The sequence below is a fragment of the Salmo trutta genome, chromosome 23, assembly GCF_901001165.1.
Source record: "Salmo trutta chromosome 23, fSalTru1.1, whole genome shotgun sequence".
In the NCBI taxonomy this organism is placed as follows: Eukaryota; Metazoa; Chordata; class Actinopteri; order Salmoniformes; family Salmonidae; genus Salmo; species Salmo trutta.
In genome coordinates, this window is record NC_042979.1 from 25515075 (window position 1) to 25536690 (window position 21616).

At 41.6% G+C, this 21616-nt stretch overlaps 1 protein-coding gene across 2 annotated transcripts in view; it reads right to left on the minus strand.

Moving 5' to 3' along the window:
- The window catches only part of LOC115159667 (collagen alpha-1(I) chain), a 144110-nt gene that overhangs the window by 13534 nt on the left and 108960 nt on the right, over positions 1-21616 (minus strand). For both annotated transcript variants that reach the window (XM_029709609.1, XM_029709611.1), the window contains exons 24-50: positions 16835-16879; positions 16612-16665; positions 16382-16489; positions 16233-16286; positions 15941-15994; positions 15693-15737; positions 15238-15291; positions 9056-9100; positions 6980-7033; positions 6813-6866; positions 6661-6714; positions 6450-6503; positions 6254-6307; positions 6076-6120; positions 5915-5959; positions 5630-5737; positions 4254-4307; positions 2416-2469; positions 2277-2330; positions 2070-2177; positions 1830-1883; positions 1351-1458; positions 1134-1187; positions 698-751; positions 529-582; positions 359-412; positions 143-250 (exon numbers count right to left, since the gene is read on the minus strand). In XM_029709609.1, the coding sequence (XP_029565469.1) occupies positions 143-250; positions 359-412; positions 529-582; positions 698-751; positions 1134-1187; positions 1351-1458; positions 1830-1883; positions 2070-2177; positions 2277-2330; positions 2416-2469; positions 4254-4307; positions 5630-5737; positions 5915-5959; positions 6076-6120; positions 6254-6307; positions 6450-6503; positions 6661-6714; positions 6813-6866; positions 6980-7033; positions 9056-9100; positions 15238-15291; positions 15693-15737; positions 15941-15994; positions 16233-16286; positions 16382-16489; positions 16612-16665; positions 16835-16879 (1683 nt within the window). The remainder of the gene's footprint in view (positions 1-142; positions 251-358; positions 413-528; positions 583-697; positions 752-1133; positions 1188-1350; positions 1459-1829; positions 1884-2069; positions 2178-2276; positions 2331-2415; positions 2470-4253; positions 4308-5629; positions 5738-5914; positions 5960-6075; positions 6121-6253; positions 6308-6449; positions 6504-6660; positions 6715-6812; positions 6867-6979; positions 7034-9055; positions 9101-15237; positions 15292-15692; positions 15738-15940; positions 15995-16232; positions 16287-16381; positions 16490-16611; positions 16666-16834; positions 16880-21616) is intronic.

A 21616-nucleotide genomic window follows, 5' to 3' on the forward strand; every position in this document is an offset into this window, starting at 1 on the left:
TGATTTGGTACAGTATATTTTGAAAATGATATTCATAATAAAACCAGACATTAAATTGGGGTTAAATGGGGTACTGTCTATTTCCCCTGAACATTGGACTTGCTTTAGGGGCCAAACTGACTGCAACACTGAGTGAGCTCACCTGTTCTCCTGGCTCGCCTGGTCCCCCTGGCTCCCCTTTCTCTCCATCTAGTCCTGGCTTACCTTTATGGCCCAAGTCTCCCTCAGGCCCAACCTTCCCTACTGGACCCTGCAATAGATACCACACCAGCACATGGACAATGATCTTCGTAGGAGAATCACTGGGAACATGGCTGACTTGACTAGACCGTGGTCTAAGAGACAGTGAGACACTGACCTGTGGTCCTGGCTTCCCTGTGTCACCTCTGACTCCTTGAACTCCAGCCACCCCCTTAGAATACAACAACAAGACAACATGAAATCAGACCAAAAGGACAAATGGATAATGCCATTCACCATGCACATAGTATCAGTACTATAGTAATTAGGTTATGAAGCGACTCTTACCGGAGGTCCTGTTTTGCCTTGAGTTCCTATGGCTCCGCTTGGCCCAGACTCCCCCTGGGGCGAAAGAGACAGCGAAAACAAATTGGAATTATAGATGGAAGCGTTTATAATTTTCCTATCCTGAATTACTTCTCCATTTGGTGTGCAGGCCAGGGAATCAAGATATTACCTTCTCTCCTTGAGTTCCATCTGGCCCTGGAGGCCCCCTAGGGCCCATAATACCCTGGGAAGAAACAGAAGAGACCAACGGATCACTGTACATCCTGATAACACTCATCTCAAACCTTCTTTCCCCGATTCCTTGCATCCTATCTCCTTGCTTCCTTCTCAACCATACTGGAGGAGAAAATTCAAGGTCCCTCACTTCAGGCCTTCTTCTCCAATGGGTTTTGAGAGAGAAGCAAGAAAAGTGGGTGTGAGGAGTCGAGGAAAAATGAATCGAGAAAGGGCCTAAGAGAGCAGAGAAGTCTAACCTATTGGGAAAAAATATGTGCAAAAGTGGACATTGATCAAGGCCAGTTAATGTCAACAATTTTTTTTTAAACTTTGAGTGACATATATAGTATCTGATGCTGGTCAAAAAAACACGTCACTTCCTGACTCACCTGTAGCCCTGATAAGCCTGCAGGTCCTATTTCTCCCATGAATCCTGACTGACTCTGGTGGATACAGAACAGAGGTGATGTACTAGTCATCAAATTGATCACCCAAAGCCACGTCTCAAAAATCATATTGAAAATCACTTCAGTTTATTCTGTTTCATGGTTTCAAAACATAAACTAGAATGTGCAGCTCATTATGTATTGGCATCTGGGCACTCACCATAAGTCCGATGTGGCCCTTCTCTCCTTTTGGTCCCTTCTCCCCATTTTCCCCCAAGGTCCCCCATGGACCCTCCCGCCCTGTGGGCCCCAGAGGCCCCACATCACCCTGCAAATAACAGCCATGTCAGTCAGACATCACCATGACGTAATTTCAACACATTTTTTTTAACTGTTTGTAATGAGGTTATTCAACCACAATTCAACCTATTTGTAATGATGCTATTTCAACCACATTTCAACCTGTTTGTAATGACTACTTCAACCAGATTTCAACCCATTTGTAATGTCATTATTTCAACCAGATTTCAACCTGTTTGTCACCACAACCAACACTTATATGGCCCTGTCAATAATTTGTGTCAAACGCAAAAATGTTAATCAATTAATAGATATGCAATATACTGTACATGCAGCACATTTATATTGATGGCTTAAATATGTAAATCACTGGGTGCTGAAAAGTCAGTGTTTGTTAACCTTCTCCCCTTTGGAACCTGGACCACCAGCATCGCCAAGAGGTCCAACATCACCCTGAGAACCAAAAGAGACATCTCTTGAATTACTGTACACTGCTGAGTATACTGTATGTGTATGGTCTGGTTGTGTGTACGATGCCTGGGTAAATGGATGTGTACTAGGTACACGTGAGAATCTACAGGTGATGGTTCAAGTATGTACAGTAGATGTCCAATGCCATAGGCAGGTGACGGTGTTCACCTCTTTTCCCATTGGTCCAGGAGAGCCTTGCAACCCTTTGAGCCCTTGTAGACCTCGAGCTCCAGGCTGTCCTGGAGGACCAATTTTCCCACAAGGCCCTAGGTCTCCCTGGAATACACATGAAGTAGAAGAAGTAGTGAGAAGTGAAAGATGGTGAAATATATCTCTAGGTGTTTGTTTAGGCATCATAGTGTCACTATCACCAACCTTTTCCCCTTTCATTCCTGTTTGCCCCTCTAACCCCGATTGGCCAGGAGTGCCCTGGAAACAGGAAATGGAAGAGAACTGTCAGAAAACTCACCTGGCTGAGACCACAGAGTTCCTGTTCGGAGTGTGTCCTACAAACCTGTTCGCCATCCAGTCCAGGAGGACCTAGATCACCAGAAGGTCCCAGCATACCCTGTGATGTTCCAAAAAAGTGTGGTTTAACACACATCACAAATTGCTAGATTATACATACAGTTGAAGTCGGAAGTTTACATACACTTAGGTCGGAGTCATTAAAACTCGTTTTTCAACCACTCCACAAATTTCTTGTTAACAAACTATAGTTTTGGCAAGTAGGTAATTTTTCCAACAATTGTTTACAGACAGATTATTTCACTTATAATTCACTGTATCACAACTCCAGTGGGTCAGAAGTTTACATACACTAAGTCGACTGTGCCTTTAAACAGCTTGGAAAATTCCAGAAAATTATGTCATGGCTTTAGAAGCTTCTGATCGGCTAATTGACATCATTTGAGTCAATTGGAGGTGTACCTATGGATGTATTTCAAGTTCTACCTTCAAACTCAGTGCCTCTTTGCTTGACATCATGGGAAAATCAAAAGAAATCAGCCAAGACCTCAGAAAATAATTGTAGACCTCCACAAGTCTGGAACATCCTTGGGAGCAATTTCCAAACAACTGAAGGTACCACATTCATCTGTACAAACAATAGTATGCAAGTATAAACACCATGGGCCCACGCAGCCGTCATACCGCTCAGGAAGGAGACGCACTCTGTCTCCTAGAGATGAACGTACTTTGGTGCGAAAAGTGCAAATCAATCCCAGAACAACAGCAAAGGACCTTGTGAAGATGCTGGAGGAAACAGGTACAAAAGTATCTATACCCACAGTACAATGATTCCTATATCGACATAACCTGAAAGGCCACTCAGCAAGGAAGAAGCCACTGCTCCAAAACCGCCATAAAAAAGCCAGACTACGGTTTGCAACTGCACATGGGGACAAAGATCGTACTTTTTGGAGAAATATCCTCTTGTCTGATGAAAGAAAAATAGAACCGTTTGGCCATAATGACCATCGTTATGTTTGGAGGAAAAAGGGGGAGGCTTGCAAGCCAAAGAACACCATTCCAACAGTGAAGCATGGAGGTGGCAGCATCATGTTGTGGGGGTGCTTTGATGCAGGAGGGACTGGTGCACTTCACAAAATAAATGGCATCACGAGGAGGAAAAATGATGAGGATATATTGAAGCAACATCTCAAGACATCAGTCAGGAAGTTAAAGCTTGGTCGCAAATGGGTCTTCCAAATGAACAATGACCCCAAGCATACTTCCAAAGCTGTGGCAAAAAGACTTAAGGACAACAAAGTCAAGGTACTGGAGTGGCCATCACAAAGACCTGACCTTGATCCTATAGAAAATTTGTGGGCAGAACTGAAAAAGTGTGTGCGAGCAAGGAGGCCTACAAACCCGACTCAGTTACACCAGCTCTGTCCGGAGGAATGGGCCAAAATTCACCCAATTTATTGTGGGAAGCTTGTGGGAGGCTACCCAAAACTTTTTACCCAAGATAAACAATTTAAAGGCAATGCTACCAAATACTAATTGAGTGTATGTAAACTTCTGACCCACTGGGAATGTGATAAAAGAAATAAAAGCTGAAATAAATCATTCTCTCTACTATTATTCTGACATTTCACATTCTTAAAATAAAGTGGTGATCCTAACTGACCTAAAACAGGGAATCTTTACTAGGATTACATTTGTAAACTTCCGACCTCAAATGTATTTAGGGGTGCAAAATTATGGTAACATTCCCAAATCAGTAGGGAATAAGCAGGAACCAGGATTAACCAGGATTTCTTGAAAACCTGGAACATTTTGGGAAAGTTACCAGAATTTTGCAACCCTAGACATATCATTATCATCTATTACAATTGCTGTACTCACCATTTCTCCTCTTTCCCCCGCTGGTCCAATTAGCCCACCAGCACCTGTCATTCCCTATAAACATAAGGTTTCAAAGCATCACAATGGAACACAGATTACATTTTCTGATTCAATTTTTATTTTGCCACATGCACAGGGTCGCAGATGTAGTTGCACTCAAATATAAAATATATTTTTTGGTTACTCATGATTCCATATGTATTATTTCGTAGTTTTGATGTCTTCACTATTATTCTACAATGTAGAAAATAGTACAAATAAAGAAAAACCCTAGAATGAGTAGGTGTGTCCAAACTTTTGACTGGTACTGTATGCATGTTTACAACTGTGACAATGATGAATATAAATGTCCAAGCTAAAGGGCTGTGCTTGGCATCCCCAGCCATGCCAAATAAGCATCCAATGGGCTACGAATCGTAAGCCATGTAATAAATTACAAATAAATTGATTGAATTCACCCACTGACCCCTGACGTAAAATGCATCCAACAGGCATCAGAGACTTAATGTCCCATAGTCTAGGAGTTTAGGAGGTTCTATAGAGGTTCTACACACTTAGAAAAGAGGGTTCCTCAAGGGTTCTTTGGTAAGGGAGATGGTTTTAAGTGGCACCATAATGACTGAAAGAATGCTTTGAGCCGTTCAATGGTTATTTGCCATTCAGAAAAGGGTTCTTTCATCTTTTAGTGATAATTAAAATGTAGGCATGGCGGTGCATTCAAATATTTTGGGGCACGATTTGCTCACAGCTCTTTTTGTGCAACTGTGAGTGAGTGTGTCATTCCAGTTGATCTAATCTGTTGTGTTATGTCATTACATGTTAAATATGAGTACTGCCAGTAGCAGTGTCTTGTGAAAGACTAACGTAAGGCCTTGTGTCAATTGAGAACTGTTGACTAAATCAGTGGTTCTCAATTCTCTCCTCAGGGACCCCCAGCCATTCCAGACATCTATGGAATTTTAACAATATAATATGGCTAACCAGAATACAAAACCCTTTATGGACACTCAAAAAGTTATTTGTAGAACCATTGAGATGCTTACAACCCTTTTTTGGTGCTTTAAATAACCTTTTTTTAATGGTTATTTGTAGAATCTTAGAAAATGGTTCTTTATAGCGACTTAAAAGTTTCCATTCAAAACTTATAGAACCTTATAAAAATATATATAGAACAATATAGAACCTTCAAAAAAGGGTTCTATATTGCACCAAAAAGGGATCCGCTATGCTGACAAGCCAAAGAACCCTTATTTGGCACTATATAGAATCATTACACACTTTTTAGTGTGTACAGAGGTTACAGTCCTCTGAGGTCCTCAGAGGTTACAGAGGTTGTTTAGAGGAGAAGAGAGCAGTGTCTGCAAAGTAGTACCCACTAGGATTCCTGCTGGTCCGTTAAAGCCTTGTGGCCCCGGAGGCCCCCTGCTTCCCCTTGGTCCCGGCTTCCCTGTGGCTCCATCTGAGCCCTGCAGACCCGAGGGGCCCTGGAACACACAGACAGGTGAGTAGCTTCATCTATTAGTCTTGTTCCCATTTGTGTATTGTGTCTACACCATTGGTCTGGAACAAGCAAGACTAACTATATATTGGCAGTGTATAGAGCACGGATCTGTAAGATCTGCTGAGGGAGTAGTGAAAAGGCCTGTTCTGCTGTAACTTACCTGTGGGCCCTCTAGCCCTGTGGGTCCCAGATCCCCTAGCCGACCCTGAGGAGAAAACCCAGAGACACCATTGATATGGAAAGGCATGGACTACATTGCAGATAGATTTTTCAAGATATTTAGGAAATGTAGTTCTGGTATGTGATTCCTGTTGATCTCACCTGAGGTCCTGGAGGGCCTCTATCCCCGGGAGGTCCTGATACACCCTATAAAATACAGCCCAGTCAGCACAGGCTCAATACACCCATCATTTAAACTAACGCTAGACTCAATGAAGTTGTCTACAAGGATTTGTCACATACTGTATGTGGACTTTTTAATGGCAGCACAGTTACTTACTGGAGGTCCAAGCTTCCCAGTAAGACCAGGCAGGCCTCTTACACCAGTCTCCCCCTGGGACACCACACCAACCATTACACATTTGAAAGGAAATAGACAATGTGATGCTTCTTGGTATAAATTGAGGCCCACAGGCCTGGGATGGCCATTTGGAATAATGTCCACTGATTACATGACTCAAATGCTGTGTCCTTACCCTATGTCCGGTGTGACCATTTGTGCCACGCATTCCCATGCTACCCAGGAAACCCTGGGGGACGAGAAACACAGGACTGGTAATATAAATAAGCTAAGTTGCACACACAGGATGACATGGCAGTGTCATCAGTCAAAAATACCAAACAGAGACATTGTCAGTGTGTCGGTCAAACCCCTTGCCCAGTAGGCCCTACAGAAGCATCACTTACATACATGCCTACTGGCCCCTGGGGTCCCTCCACACCTTCCTTCCCAGTGAAGCCCTGATGCAGAGAGACAGCAACACACACACACACACGGGTTCAAACCTGTCCAATTTGAGAATCACATCAATCACATCCATGTTAAATGTGTCACTTACCCTCTCTCCCAATGGCCCAGGGAAACCTGTTGGTCCTGTCCGTCCAGGTGGGCCCTGTCGTGGGACAGTAGTCAGTCACACTGCACTCTGTGTGTGATGATGGCCTAAGTCCCCAACACTAAATCAGTATTGGTTGTAATAGTGCTGTCTACTCATGTTAGACTCACCAGAGGGCCTGAACGGCCATCTGGACCTGGCTCTCCAGCAATGCCCTGGAATCCCTGGATGAAGGACAAAGAAGGTGCGAGAGTGATGGAGAGAGTAAAAGTAGAGGATGAGAGAATGATAGAGAGAGGAAGAAAGAAGAGAAGGGGGCTTATCGCATGGGTCCAGTCAATGAGAACCATTAAAATGCTAATATAAAACAAATCCAAATTGATTACTTACAATCAAATTAATATGTATGCACAACGCTGTGAGTCGAATCAGTGTTTAATTTAGTTTATAATTTTTTTGCTTACAATTGTTTAATCTACCGATGAATGACTTTGTAATTATGATTACATATGCGGGGCTATTGTGTAATTGCGTCTCTGGTTATGTACAGAGGTTACTGCACCCAATTTAATGATGTAAACATCAACAATGGAGTAAAACTGTACCCATGTTCCTGTAAGGGACAATAAATCAATGAAGAACCTTCAGTTATTTACAGGTATCAATGGATATGTAGATGGCACATAACTTTTTCAAATGGATCATTATTGGTCATTTTGCCCAGATGCCACAAATATTTATCTTAGTCATCCCTCTTCCTCTGCTTCCTACTCCTGTCTCCCTGTCCCCCCTCACTGTTCTCTCTGCCTGGGTATGAGTCTATATTATATAGCAGAGGATGTAATACAATACACTGGCCAGGTGACTAACTGGGGTACAAACCACTTTCACGCCTCCTCATATTATATTATCCACATCCCACATAATCATACGTTTATATGAGAGTGTGTGTGCGAATGCACAGGTGTGTGTGTGTGCCTGTGTGTGTAGTGATGATGCAATATCCCTGACCTACCCCCTCATACTCCTAAACCTTTTACTGCTCCCGTTTACAAGTATGGAGAGACCTGATATCGTTAACTAGCTGAGTAGCAGCTACTTTTCTGCCCTATTAAAATGTTTGGCCTAGTCTGCGTTTGTAGTGATTGCCTGGTCATGAAATCATATAAAACCCATCATATAATCCAGGGGTGTCCTATAAATGTGATATGGTGTTTATATTTGCTACCTTGCACTGCCCGGCCAAAAATAGCTGAGCTTGGAGAATGATATAATTCGCCAACCAATGAATTTAAACATAAAGGTCACTATGAGACTGAGTAACTATAAGAAGTTCTTAGAGTTACTTATACTGAACAAAAATATAAACACAATATGTAAAGTGTTGGTCCCATGTTTCATGAGCTGAAATAAAGAAATCACAGAAATGTTCCATGCGCACAAAAAGCTTATTTCTCTCAAATTGTGAGCAGAAATTTGTTTACATCCCTGTTGGTGAGCATTTCTCCTTTGCCAAGATAATTCATCCACCTGACAGGTGTGGCAAATCAAGAAGCTTATTAAACAGCATGAACATTACATAGGTGCACCTTGTGCTGGGGGCAATAAATGGCCACTCGAAAATGTGCAGTTTTGTCACACAACACAATGTCTCAAGTTTTGAGGGAGTGTGCAATTGGCATGCTGACTGCAGGAATGTCCACCAGAGCTGTTGCCAAAATTGAATGTTCATTTGTCTACCATAAGCCACCTCCAACGTCATTTTAGAGAATTTGTCAGTACATCCAACCTGCCTCACAACCACAGACCACGTGTAACCACTCCAGCCCAGGACTTCCACATCCGGTTTCTTCATCTGCGGGATTGTCTTAAACCAGCCACCCGGACATTTGATGAAACTGAGGAGTATTTCTCTGTAATAAAGCCCTTTTGTGGGGGAAAAAACTATTCTGATTGGCTGGGCCTGGCTCCCCAGTGGATCGGCCTATGCCCTCCAAGGCCCTGCCCAGTCAAGTGAAATCCATTAATTAGGGTCTTATTCATTAATTTCATAGAACCTCATTTCATTCAATTTCCTGATTTCCTTATATGAACTGTAACTCAGTAAAATCGTTGAAATTGTTGCAAGTTGCATTTATATTTTTGTTCAGTAGTTTCATAGTGACCTTTAAGTGAACCACATGTATTGTGTTTCTGTCTCCATGATAAGACTATGCGTACTGTTACAGTATCCGCTTGTACTGTACCTTTAGGCCTTTATCGCCAGTTATTCCCACTGAACCAGAGAGACCCTGTAACACATGAGAAACGGGTGTCAACTCAATACACACCAACAGAGGTCATATTGTGTACACAATCACTAATGTGAAGAAGACACACAGGACTAACCATTAACAACTACAGTAACTACATAACTACACAATTAAACAAGGACACAAATTCATTAATCTTGGCATATTAACTTTAGAATGTAATGATATGAGGTTGAAGTTGATGGGTGATTAATTAAAGTTGAAAATTCCCCACATACAATGACAATCATTTGTGAATCTGTCACATTGAGCAGGGTTGTGAAGATTGCCATCTGCTGTTCAGAACCAGAATGACTACAGTTGTCCAGCTACTGTACATACAGAAACTCTCAGGAGTATGTTTGCAAAATTTGCACTTCCAGGAATTTTCCCCAACTGGGAATTCTGGAAAATGGGAAAGTTAACAGAATTAACAACTTTGGGAAAGTTAACAGAATTTCTCAACCCTACTCAGGAGCCATTTTACTAGAATCCTTTCTGATTACACCAATCATTTTCTCGATCAATCTTTCAAATATTTTCTCAATTATATGTCATTATACAGATGTAGGGTCTTAAAATCAGCCAGTTTGCTACAGCAGAAAAAGAATCCTGCAGCAACAGGAAATGTGGATTATTATGTGGATTATAATTCATGGAAAAAAATAGTAGGGGGTGCAACATTTTTTGTAAGGGAAAATCAAGTCTGAAATTACAAACTTCAGATGCCTTTTTAAACCTCAAAAACACTAAAAGTTTTAAATGTCCTGCATTGCAGGAAAGTTCTGCTGCAACAGGGTGATACAATTAAGATCCTACATCAGTATGCAGTACAGTATGCAGTACAGTATGCAGTACAGACGGGAAGAAAACGGACAAAATACACTTGAGATCTATGTATACATAGCCTGAATGACTTCAGGAGTAACAATGTGGCTTAACAAATCACATAATAAGTTTTGTGGACTCACTCTGTGTGAAATAATAGTGGTTGATATGATTTTTGAATGACTAACCCTTTCTCTGTCCCTCAGTCAAGTATTGAATTTCAAGCACAGATTCAGCTACAAAGACCAGGGAGCTTTTTAGAAAACCTCATAACGAAGGGAAGTGGTTGGTAGATGGTTAACAATAACAAATCAGATATTGAATATCTCTTTAAACATGGTCAAGTTAATAATTACGCTGTGGGTTATGTATTAAACCACCCAGACACATCAAATATACAGTTGTTCTTCTGAATTGAGCTGCAGGACAGGAATGAAACTCCCTAGGTAGTTTTCATTCCTTCTTGTGGGAAGTTACTATAGACCACCGAGTGCTAACAGTCCTCTATCTGTGAAATGCTTGATAATGTATGTGATATCAACAGAGAGGTATACTTTTTTCTGGGTGACCTACATATTGACTGGCTTTCATCAAGCTGTCCACTTAAGAAAAAGCTTCAAACTGTAATCTGTGCCTGCAACCTGGTTCAGGTTATCAGTCAACCTACCAGGGTATTTATAAACTGCACAGGAATTAAATAAGCTACATGTATTGATCACATCTTTACCGAGGCTGCAGAAATATGTTCTGAAGCAGTATCCACATCCATCAAATGTAGTGATCATAATATAGTAGCAATATCGAGAGAAAAAAACAAGGTTCCAAAGGCTAGGCCTAATATAATGTATAAGATATCATACACAAGGTTTTGTAGTGATTCCTATGTTGAAGAAGTAAAGAATATTTGTTGGTTTGTGGTGTGTAATGAGGATCAACCAAATGCTTCACTTTATGAAATTGCTAATTCCAGCAACTAATAAGCATGCACCCATTAAGAAAATGACTGTAAAAATTGTGAAGTCCCTGTGGATCGATGAGGAATTTAAATATTTTATAGTTGAGAGGGATGATGCAAAAGGATTGGCAAATACAGTGCATTCAGAAAGTATTCAGACCTCTTGACTTTTTCCACATTTTGCAAAAACAGTTTTTCGACATTATTTGCAAATTTATACAAAATAAAAAGTATTCAGACCCTTTGCTATGAGACTCGAAATTGAGTTCCGGTGCATCCTGTTTCCATTGATCATCCTTGAGATGTTTCTACAACTTGATTGGGTCCACCAGTGGTAAATTCAATTGATTGGACACGATTTGGAAAGGCACACATCTTTTTATATAAGGTCCCATAGTTGACAGTGTATGTCATAGCAAAAACCAAGCCATGAGGTCGAAGGAATTGTCCGCAGAGCTCCGAGACAGGATTGTGTCGAGGCACAGATCTGGGGAAGGGTACCAACACATTACTGCAGCATTGAAGGTCCCCAAGAACACAGTGGCCTCCACCATTCTTAAATTGAAGAAGTTTGGAACCACCAAGACTTCCTAGAGCTGGCCGCCCGGCCAAACTGAGCAATTGGAGGAGAAGGACCTTGGTCAGGGAGGTGAGCAATAACCTGATGGTCACTCTGACAGAGCTCCAGAGTTCCTCTGTGGAGATGGGAGAACATTCCAGAAGGACAACCATCTCTGTAGCATTCCACCAATCAGGCCTTTATGGTAGAGCGGGCAGATGGAAGCCACTCCTCATAGGGGTGGATACTCAACATGTCCGGTACTTACACAAATGACTGATGATTAGCTGAAAGAAAATTATAATAAGAAGATTGTGGGAGCTGTTTTGTTAACCTGCTGCTGTAAAAATATACAGTACCAGTCAGAAGTTTGGACACACCTACTCATTCCAGGATTTTTCTTTATTTTTACTATTTTCTACATTGTACAACAATAGTGAAGACATCAAAACTATGAAATAACACATATGGAATCATGAGTAACCAAAAAAGTGTTAAACAAATCAAAATATATTTTATATTTGAGATTCTTCAAAGTAGCCACCCTTTGCCTTGATGACAGCTTTCACACTCTTAGCATTCTCTCAACCAGCTTCATGAGGTTGTCACTTGGAATGTATTTCAATTAACAGATGTGCCTTGTTAAAAGTTAATTTGTGGAATTTCATTCCTTCTTAATGTGTTTGACCCAATCAGTTCGGTTGTGACAAGGTACCGTAGGGGTGGTATACATTAGATAGCCCTATTTGGTAAAAGACCAAGTCCATATTATGGCAAGAACAGCTCAAATAAGCAAAGAGAAATGACAGTCCATCATTACTTTAAGACATGATGGTCAATCCAGAAAATATCAAGAACCTTGAAAGTTTCTTCAATTGCAGTCGCAAAAACCATCAAGTGCAATGATGAAACTGGCTCTCATGAGAACCGCCTCAGGAAAGGAAGACCCAGAGTTACCTCTTCTGCAGAGGTTAAGTTCATTAGAGTTAACTGCACTTCAGATTGCAGCCCATAAATGTATCACAGAGTTCAAGTAACAGACACATCTCATCTCAACATCAACTGTTCAGAGGAGAATGCGTGAATCAAGCCCTCATGTCAAATTGCTGCCAAATAAAACACTACTAAAGGACACCAATAATAAGAACAGACTTGCTTGGGCCAAGAAGCACGAGCAATGGACATTAGACTGGTGGAAATCTGTCCTTTGGTCTGATGAGTCCAAATTTGAGATTTTTGGTTCCAACCGCCGTGCCTTTGTGAGACCCAGTGTAGGTGAACGGATGATCTCCGCATGTGTGGTTCCCACCGTGAAGAACGGAGGAGGACGTGTGATGGTGTGGGGGTGCTTTGCTGGTAACACTGTCTGTGATTCAATTAGAATTCGAGGCACACTTAACCAGCATGGTTACCACAGCGATACGCCATCCCATCTGGTTTGCACTTATTGGGACTATCATTTGTTGTTCAACAGGACAATGACCAAAAACTCACATCCAGGCTGTATTAGGGCTATTTGACCAAGAAGGAGAGTGATGGAGTGCTGCATCAGATGACCTGGCCTCCACAATCACCCGACCTCAACCCAATTGGACTGCAGAGTGAAGGAAAAATAGCCAACAAGTGCCCAGCATATGTGAGAACTCCTTCAAGGAAAAGCATTCCAGGTGAAGCTGGTTGAGAAAATGCCAAAAGTGTGCAAAGCTGTCATCAAGGAAATGTGTTATTTCATAGTTTCGATGTCTTCACTATTATTATACAATGCAGAAAATAGTAAAAATAAAGAAAAACCCTTGAATGAGTAAGTGTGTCCAAACTTTGACTGATACTGTATATGTTATGGCTTTACATCTCCTGCTATGTCGTGAATCAAGAGTTACCTGTCTAACAGAACACAGAGGGTGTTCTTTAATGGAAGCCTTGCCAACATAATTTGGGTAGAGTCAGGCATTCCCCAGGGTAGCTGTCTAGGCCCCTTACTTATCTTTACTAATGACCTGCCACTGGCACTCAGTAAAGCCTGTGTGTCTATGTATGCTGATAACTCAACACTATACATGTCAGCTACCACAGCAAGTGAAATCTCTGCAAACGCTTAACAAAGAGCCGCAGTCAGTTTTAGAATGGGTGGCAAGAAATAAGCTAGTCCTAAATATTTCAAAAAATAAAAACATTGTATTTAGGACAAATCATTCACTAAACCCTAAACCTCAACCACATATTGTAATGAATAATGTGGAAATTGAGCACCTTGAGGAGACTAAACTGTCATGGTCAAAATAAATATATGCAGGAGTAGCTAAGATGGGGAGAGGTCTGTCCATAATAAAACAATGCTCTGTTTCTTGACATCACTATTTACAAAACAAGTCCAACAGGCTCTAGTTTTGTCGCACCTGGACTACTTCCCAGCCATATGGTCAAGTGCCACAAAGAGGGCCATAGGCTAATTACATATGGCCCAGAACAGAGCAGCACAGCTGGCCCTTAAATGTACATGGAGAGCTAATATCAATGACATGCATGTCAATCTCTCCTGGCTCAAAGTCACTACTTGTCTTTGTGAGAAGCATTGACATCTTGAAAGCACTGAGTTGTCTGTTTAAACGACGAGCACACAGCTCAGACACCCATGCATACCGCACAAGACACGTCACCAGGGGTCTCTTCACAGTCCCCAAGTCCAGAACAGACTATGGGAAACACCCAGTACTACATAGAGCCTTGACTACATGGAACTCTATTCCACATCAAGTAACTCATGCAAGCAGTATAATCTCATTTAAAAATAAATCTGATAAATAAAATCTGATAAAACTACATCTTATGGAACAATGCAGACTGTGAAGAGACACACACACAGGCACAGCACACACATGCTAACACACGCACTGTACACACACCACGTACATTTCAATATTGTTCAATGGCTGTGATGGGAGAAAACTGAGGATGGATCAACAACATTGTAGTGATTCCACAAATTACTTAAATGACAGAGTGAAAAGAAGAATACAAATATACAGAATAAACACGGCAAAGAAATACACTTTTTGGCCTAAATGCAAAGTCTTATTTTTGGGGCAAATCCAACACAACACATCACTCCTTACTTTCAAGATGGTGTGGGCTGCATCATGGTATGGGTATGCTTGACATCAGAAAATACTGGGGTTTCTCAGGATAAAAAGAAATGGAACTAAGCATAGGCAAAATTCGAGAAGAAAACCTGCTTCAGTCTGCTTTCCACCAGACACTCGGAGAGGAATTCACCTTTCAGCAGGACAATAACCTACAACACATGGCCAAATCTACACTGGAGTTGCTTACCAAGAAGATAGTGAATGTTCCTGAGTGGCCAAGTTACAGTTTGGACTTAAATCAACTTGAAAATTACTGTCTAATATTGCACAATCCAAGTGTGAAAAGCACTTAGAGAATTACCCAAGAAGACTCACAGCTGTAATTGCTGCCAAAGGTGTTTCTAACATGTGTTGACTCAGGGAGCTTTATGGCTCAGGGAGCTGAATGACTCAGGGAGCTGACTATATTTTAGTTATTGAATATATATACAATTATATAAAAAAAATGTAATTCTTCCACTTTAACATTACAGAGTATTTTGTGTGCAATTAAATCCATTTTAATTCCATTTTAAATCCATTTTAATTAGACTTTGTAACACAAAATGTGAATAAATCCAATGTGTGTGATTATTTTTGCAAGGCACTGTATACAAGCTCAGTGTCTTCAGGGGTGTGATCATGGTATTGAAATATGATATAGAATGGGAACCTGTGTACCAGGCTTTCCTTCTGGTCCCTCTGTCCCAGGTGGGCCTGGCAAACCCTGTTGGAGACAAGTACACACACACACTCATAATAAGTGTACTGTGATGACGTAATATTCAGCAGACTGCAGTATTCACCGATGTGGCCGGGGGGGGGGGGGGGGGGGGTCGGGTCAATAGTGGGATGATGGATGGTAATTCACACTAGCTTTTAGTCAGCTCCATTAGATAAGCCCATACAGCCTTGGATACTCTTCATCACCAAGCAGAAGTGTTAGTATTAAGTGTTTTACCACTTATCTGCACACACCACAGATCTGCTGTTCTGACAATCACAGATGTTGCCCATTGAGGTGTATACTGTATATCTGATTTGTCAAGAATATTGATGCGTTTTGCTATGCAAATTGATCAAGTAGATGGCTCCACTAGTGTTTGTCTGTGCATGGTATGTGCTTACCGGTGACCCAGGCTGGCCATCATGCCCTCTCTGTCCGATACGACCCTGGGTAGAAGAAGGCAGTGCCAATCAGGATACCATTCAAATATCAAGAACAGGACTAAAATCACGCTTTACTAAATACTAAGGTTGAAAAAAATCCCTGTAGAATTCCAAATCCCAGAAATTCTGGATAACATGGACATTTTGTGAAAGTTACCAGAATTTTCCAACCCTCATAAACACATTCAATAGTTAGAGTGTCCTACCTTGGTCCCTCTGTGTCCAGGCTGGCCGTTGCGCCCATCTGGTCCCCTATTCCCCTTCAAAGAAACAGAGATTTTTTATGAGACTACAGCTGTTTCCCAAATGGCACCTCCTACAGGACTCAAAGTAGTGCACTATATACTGTATGGTATCAGGTGCCATTTGGACATGCGTTTTAGGACATGAAATCCAGTTTTATCATCATTTTGACCAATCTTAACAGACAGACTGATGAAAGAATGACACTAAATGTTACTTTCACTATAATGCATTCATTTTTAAGTCTTCTCTGACCTTCAGCCCATCTCTGCCCAGTTTTCCCTGAGGGCCAGTTTCTCCATTCTCCCCCTAAAAGAGGAGACACAAAATCCATCAGTCTTCCAGTGGTAAAGTAGCAGTCTATATAACTGTAGATACAGTGATAAGGCAGAGAGACGACCTACCCCAATGCCTTTAGTGCCAGGTTGACCTTTGAGCCCTGTAAAGCCAGGGAAGCCACTAGGACCACTCTCTCCCTGAGGCCCTTGGATGCCCGAAGCACCCTGAACACACTGAGAGATAGAACGCGAGTGAGAAGACAAATGTGTAACTCATAATTCAGATGTCAAAAAGTATGGATCAAGAGTTTTAGTTTTGTTGAATGTCTACAGGTCTCCAGAGGCTGGGTTCTTACTCTCTCTCCCTTCGGTCCAGGGTCCCCTTTGTCCCCGTCTGGTCCTCTCTTACCCTGTGGAGATCAGAGAGGAGTCAGAGGACTGCAGGTACAGTAAGTAGTTGAAAAGCATGCAACCTGATTCTTCAAAGTTTTTTGAATCTATCTAAGGACAATACAACAATGTATTATATCTAATTCAAAATGTATTTCAGTAAAATGCAGAAGCAGTACTAATACTTACAGTAATACCAGGGAAACCCTTTGGACCTTGTGTTCCCAGTGGCCCCTTCAATCAAAGAACGACAGAGAAGGGATTGAAATGTTATTTCCTTTTAGTTCGATTTTCTTGCTTCAAGTAGATAGACATGGAGGCCTATCACATTATGGCTCCAAAACTCCAGAAATATTTCACAAAATCTTCCCTTTCATGATGATCTCATTGTCTAATCTATAGCCACACTTCAGCCATACTGACTGACAATGTAAACTGACTAGACTGAAAACTTTTTTCTTCACATTTTCAAAGAATACATTTATATTTTCCAACGGGGCTATACATTTGGGTGAGGTTTTTTTCTCGCCTGAGTAGCCTCGTTTCACTGCCAAAAGTAAAATTAAACCATCTAGTGTTCAGCGAAATAACAACACAATGTCAAATACAGGTAGCCTAGTCAAATAATTAACATCCAATCACATTAACCGTTACTCTCTCTCGGGAAACCTTCCCTCTTACGCAGACATTTACAAATGAAACATGACAATTTGAAAAATAAGCGAGAATAAAGACTTTCGAGTAGTAAGACATGTATAAAAGCAACAGATACCATTAATAAGAAGGGCTAGAAGCGTCTTATATGGTGAGCTACCGAGTGGCTAGGACAGGCAAACCCCATGCCATTGTGGAGGACTTCATTCTTCCTGCTGCCACGGATATGGCTGGGAGAATGCTGGGGGAAAAGGCCAAAGAAACTATACAGACAATATCTTTATCAAACAACACTGTTTCACGACGCATCAGTGACATGGCAGGAGATGTTTTGAAACAATTACTGCTTCGCATACAAGCCAGTGAATTATATGCGTTACAGATGGATGAGTCAACAGACGTGGCGGGCCTAGTACAGCTCCTGGTATATATCTGTTACGTTTATGGGAGGTCAATTAAGGAAGACATTCTCTTCTGCAAACCACTGGAAACCAGAACAATATGAGAGGCTGTTTTTAAAGTACTGGACAGCTTTGTGACATCAAATGGACTTTAGTGGTCAAGATGTGTTGGTATCTGTACTGATGGCGCAAAAGCCATGACAGGGAGACATAGTGGAGTGGTAACACGCGTGCTCCCGACGCCACTTGGGTACACTGCAGCATCCACAGAGAGGCTCTTGCTGCTAAGGGAATGCCTGATAGCTAGAAAGACGTTTTGGACACTACAGTGAAAATGGTTAACTTTGTTAAAGCAAGGCCCCTGAACTCTCGTGTATTTTCTGCATTATGCAATGATATGGGCAGCGACCATGTAACGCTTTTACAACATACAGAAGTGCGTTGGTTATCAAGGGGCAAAGTATTGACACAGTGTTTTTTTAAATTGAGAGTCAAGCTTAAAGTTTTCTTTACTGACCATCATTTTCACTTGTCTGACCACTTGCATGATGACGAGTTTCTCACACGACTGGCCTATCTGGGGGATGTTTTTTCTCGCCTGAATGATCTGAATCTAGGATTACAGGGACTCTTTGCAACTATATTCAATGTGCAGGACAAAATTGAGGCTATGATTAAGAAGTTGGAGCTCTTTTCTGTCTGCATTAACAAGGACAACACACAGGTCTTTCCATCATTATATGATTTTTTGTGTGCAAATGAACTCAAGCTTACGGACAATGTCAAATGTGATATAGCGAAAGCACCTGAGTGAACTGGGTCTGCAATTACGCAGGTACTTTCCCGAAATGGACGACACAAACAACTGGATTCGTAATCCCTTTCATGCCCTGCCTCCAGTCCACTTACCGATATCTGAACAAGAGAGCCTGATCGAACTTGCAATAAGCAGTTCTGTGAAAATGTAATTTAATCAGAAGCCCCTGACAGATTTCTGGATAGGGCTGCGCTCAGAGTATCCTGCCTTGGCAAATCGCGCTGTTAAGACACTGATGCCCTTTGCAACCACGTACCTATGTAAGAGTGGATTCTTGGCCCTCACTAGCATGAAAACTAAATACAGGCACAGACGCGTGTGGAAAATGATTTAAGACTGAGACTCTTTCCAATACAACCCAACATTGCAGAGTTATGAGCATCCTTTCAAGCACACCCTTCTCATTAACCTGTGGTGAGTTATTCACAATATGATGATGAACAAATAAGGTTTAATATGTAATATGTAAGATTGCTAAATAAAGAGCAAAATTATTGATTATTATTATATTAATATTTGTGCCCTGGTCCTATAAGAGCTCTTTGCCACTTCCCACGAGCCGGGTTGTAACAAAAACTTACACTCATTCTTATGTTTAATAAATGTATTGTATTGTGTGTGTGTGTGTGTGTGTGTGTGTGTGTGTGTGTGTGTGTGTGTGTGTGTGTGTGTGTGTGTGTGTGTGTGTGTGTGTGTGGCAGGCTTACAATGATGGCAAAAAACAACATTTGAGAGTACGCTGCCCCTGGTGCTAGAGGGGGTACGCAGCTGGAGGTTGAATGTTTAAAGGGGTACGGGACAATAAAACGTTTGGGAACCACTGGCCTTAGAGGACATCTGGATAACAGCCAGAGTTAAACTCACATGCAAACCGCCTGGGGGTGGGTTTCTACAGTATGGCAATCTAGCAGTTTACAACTTCTCCAAACGGGTCGTTTAATATCACACGGAGATACAGTGTGGTCATCATTCAGACCAGTGTTCATTTTGCATCTTTTTTAGATATAGTCTAGTCTTAGTCATTTTGATGAAAAAAGTGGGGCATTTTAGTCAACTTAATGCCCTTTCATTTTAATCACATCACATTTGTATTGCCTCATTAACCTATAGTAAACACAAATCCCTGACTTGTGCACAAACATGCATAGCCTTGTCCTACCAACATAGTTTCCTGCATAACATCCTATTCTCTTCCCAACAGCAGAAATACTGTATCACAAACATATACACTGTGTACAAAGCATTAAGAACACCTGCTCTTTCCATGACAGACTGACCAGGTGAATCAAGGTGAAATCTATGGTCCCTTATTGATGTCACTTGTTAAATTCACTATAAATCAGTGTAGATGAAGGGGAAGAGAAAAGAACGATGTTAAATCCTTGAGACAACTGAGACATGGAATGTATATGTGTGTCATTCAGAGGGTGAATGGGAAAGAAGTGCCTTTGAACGGGGTATGGTAGTAGAGAACTGGAACGCTGCTGTCAAGAACTGCAACGCTGCTGGGTTTTTCACGCTCAACAAAAAGTATTGACAAATTAGTATGGGTTGCACCTCCGTCACTCGGTCGTGGCATTACGATTGTTATCAATGTTCCACAGACGCCAAAGCCACATTGGTGTCCAAAAGTATAAAGAGGGCTAATGACTTTGAATGGGAGTTAATGTTTCTCCCAGTGATGTGACTTAAACCTTGAGTCCGAATCGAGTCCCAACTCCCCTGTGCTCCAAGTCCGAATCGAGTCCCAACTCCCCTGTGCTCCAAGTCTGAGTCACCAATGGTCGAGTCACGAGTCCAGTGACAAGTCCCTATGGCTGAAGTCCGAGTCCCAGTGCTCGAGTCCTGGTCCAAGTGCTCAAGTCTGAGTTATTGGGTCCCCATTAACCCAAAATAAAGTTGTTAACCCAGTCAGATATAGTGTAGTGGCAAGAGGAATTTAGTCAACAAATGGTTTACTATTCCTTTTCCTTTCTTTCTGTGCCACCAAATGTTAGCATATAGGCTACTGGTAATGTTGCCAGGGCCACGTTCAGCTGCAAAACGTTCTCGAATGTAGCAGATAGAAAGTCCATGAATTTGGAGTCTAGCTTAACCCTCCCACTTTCCCCACTGCATTTACTCCAGGTTCTGTAGCCAACGTAGCCAAGTCTCCATCTTTTCCTCTGAGAAAAAGATATGACCCATAATACCGGCGCTATGTTTTTTTCTTTGAATTGTGCATTGGCGGGCTGCCTTTTACATTCATAAAGCATATCGTGGGCCGTTCTAAAAACTAGGCGACTTGCGGACTGGACCGTTAACCATTTGTTTCGACTACACCTTGTTCAGTCATGTTACCTCATTAGCTAGCTATAGCTAACAACCTGGGACGTGGTCAGCAGTACGGAAAGTATACGTTATTCTTTATTCAACATCACAGAGAGGCATGTTTGTTCTACATATCATATTTCTATCTGAATGTTCCAAAACGTTGTGTCCTACTGAACGTGCCCCAGGTTGTTATCTACAGTATAGCTATAGCTAGCTAATGTGGTGCGTCCTTCCCACTGCTGAACATAACTGAGCTGCGCATCTGTGCTGCTAATATTAATTGAGCTTATCACTGAAAAGCTCTCAATCTCTCCAAAAAGTATTGTCCAGTCCACTTACAGTGGGGGGAAAAAGTATTTGGTCACCTGCTGATTTTGTACGTTTGCCCACTTACAAAGAAATGATCAGTCTATCATTTTAATAGTAGGTTTATATGAACAGTGAGACACAGAATAACAACAAAAAAATCCAGAAAAACGCATGTCAAAAATGTTATAAATTGATTTGCATTTTAATGAGGGAAATAAGTATTTGACCCCTCTGCAAAACATGACTTAGTACTTGGTGGCAAAACCCTTGTTGGCAATCACAGAGGTCAGACGTTTCTTGTAGTTGGCCACCAAGTTTGCACACATCTCAGGAGGGATTTTGTCCCACTCCTCTTTGCAGATCTTCTTCAAGTCATTAAGGTTTAGAGGCTGATGTTTGGCAACTCGAACCTTCAGCTCCCTCCACAGATTTTCTATGGGATTAAGGTCTGGAGACTGGCTAGGCCATTCCAGGACC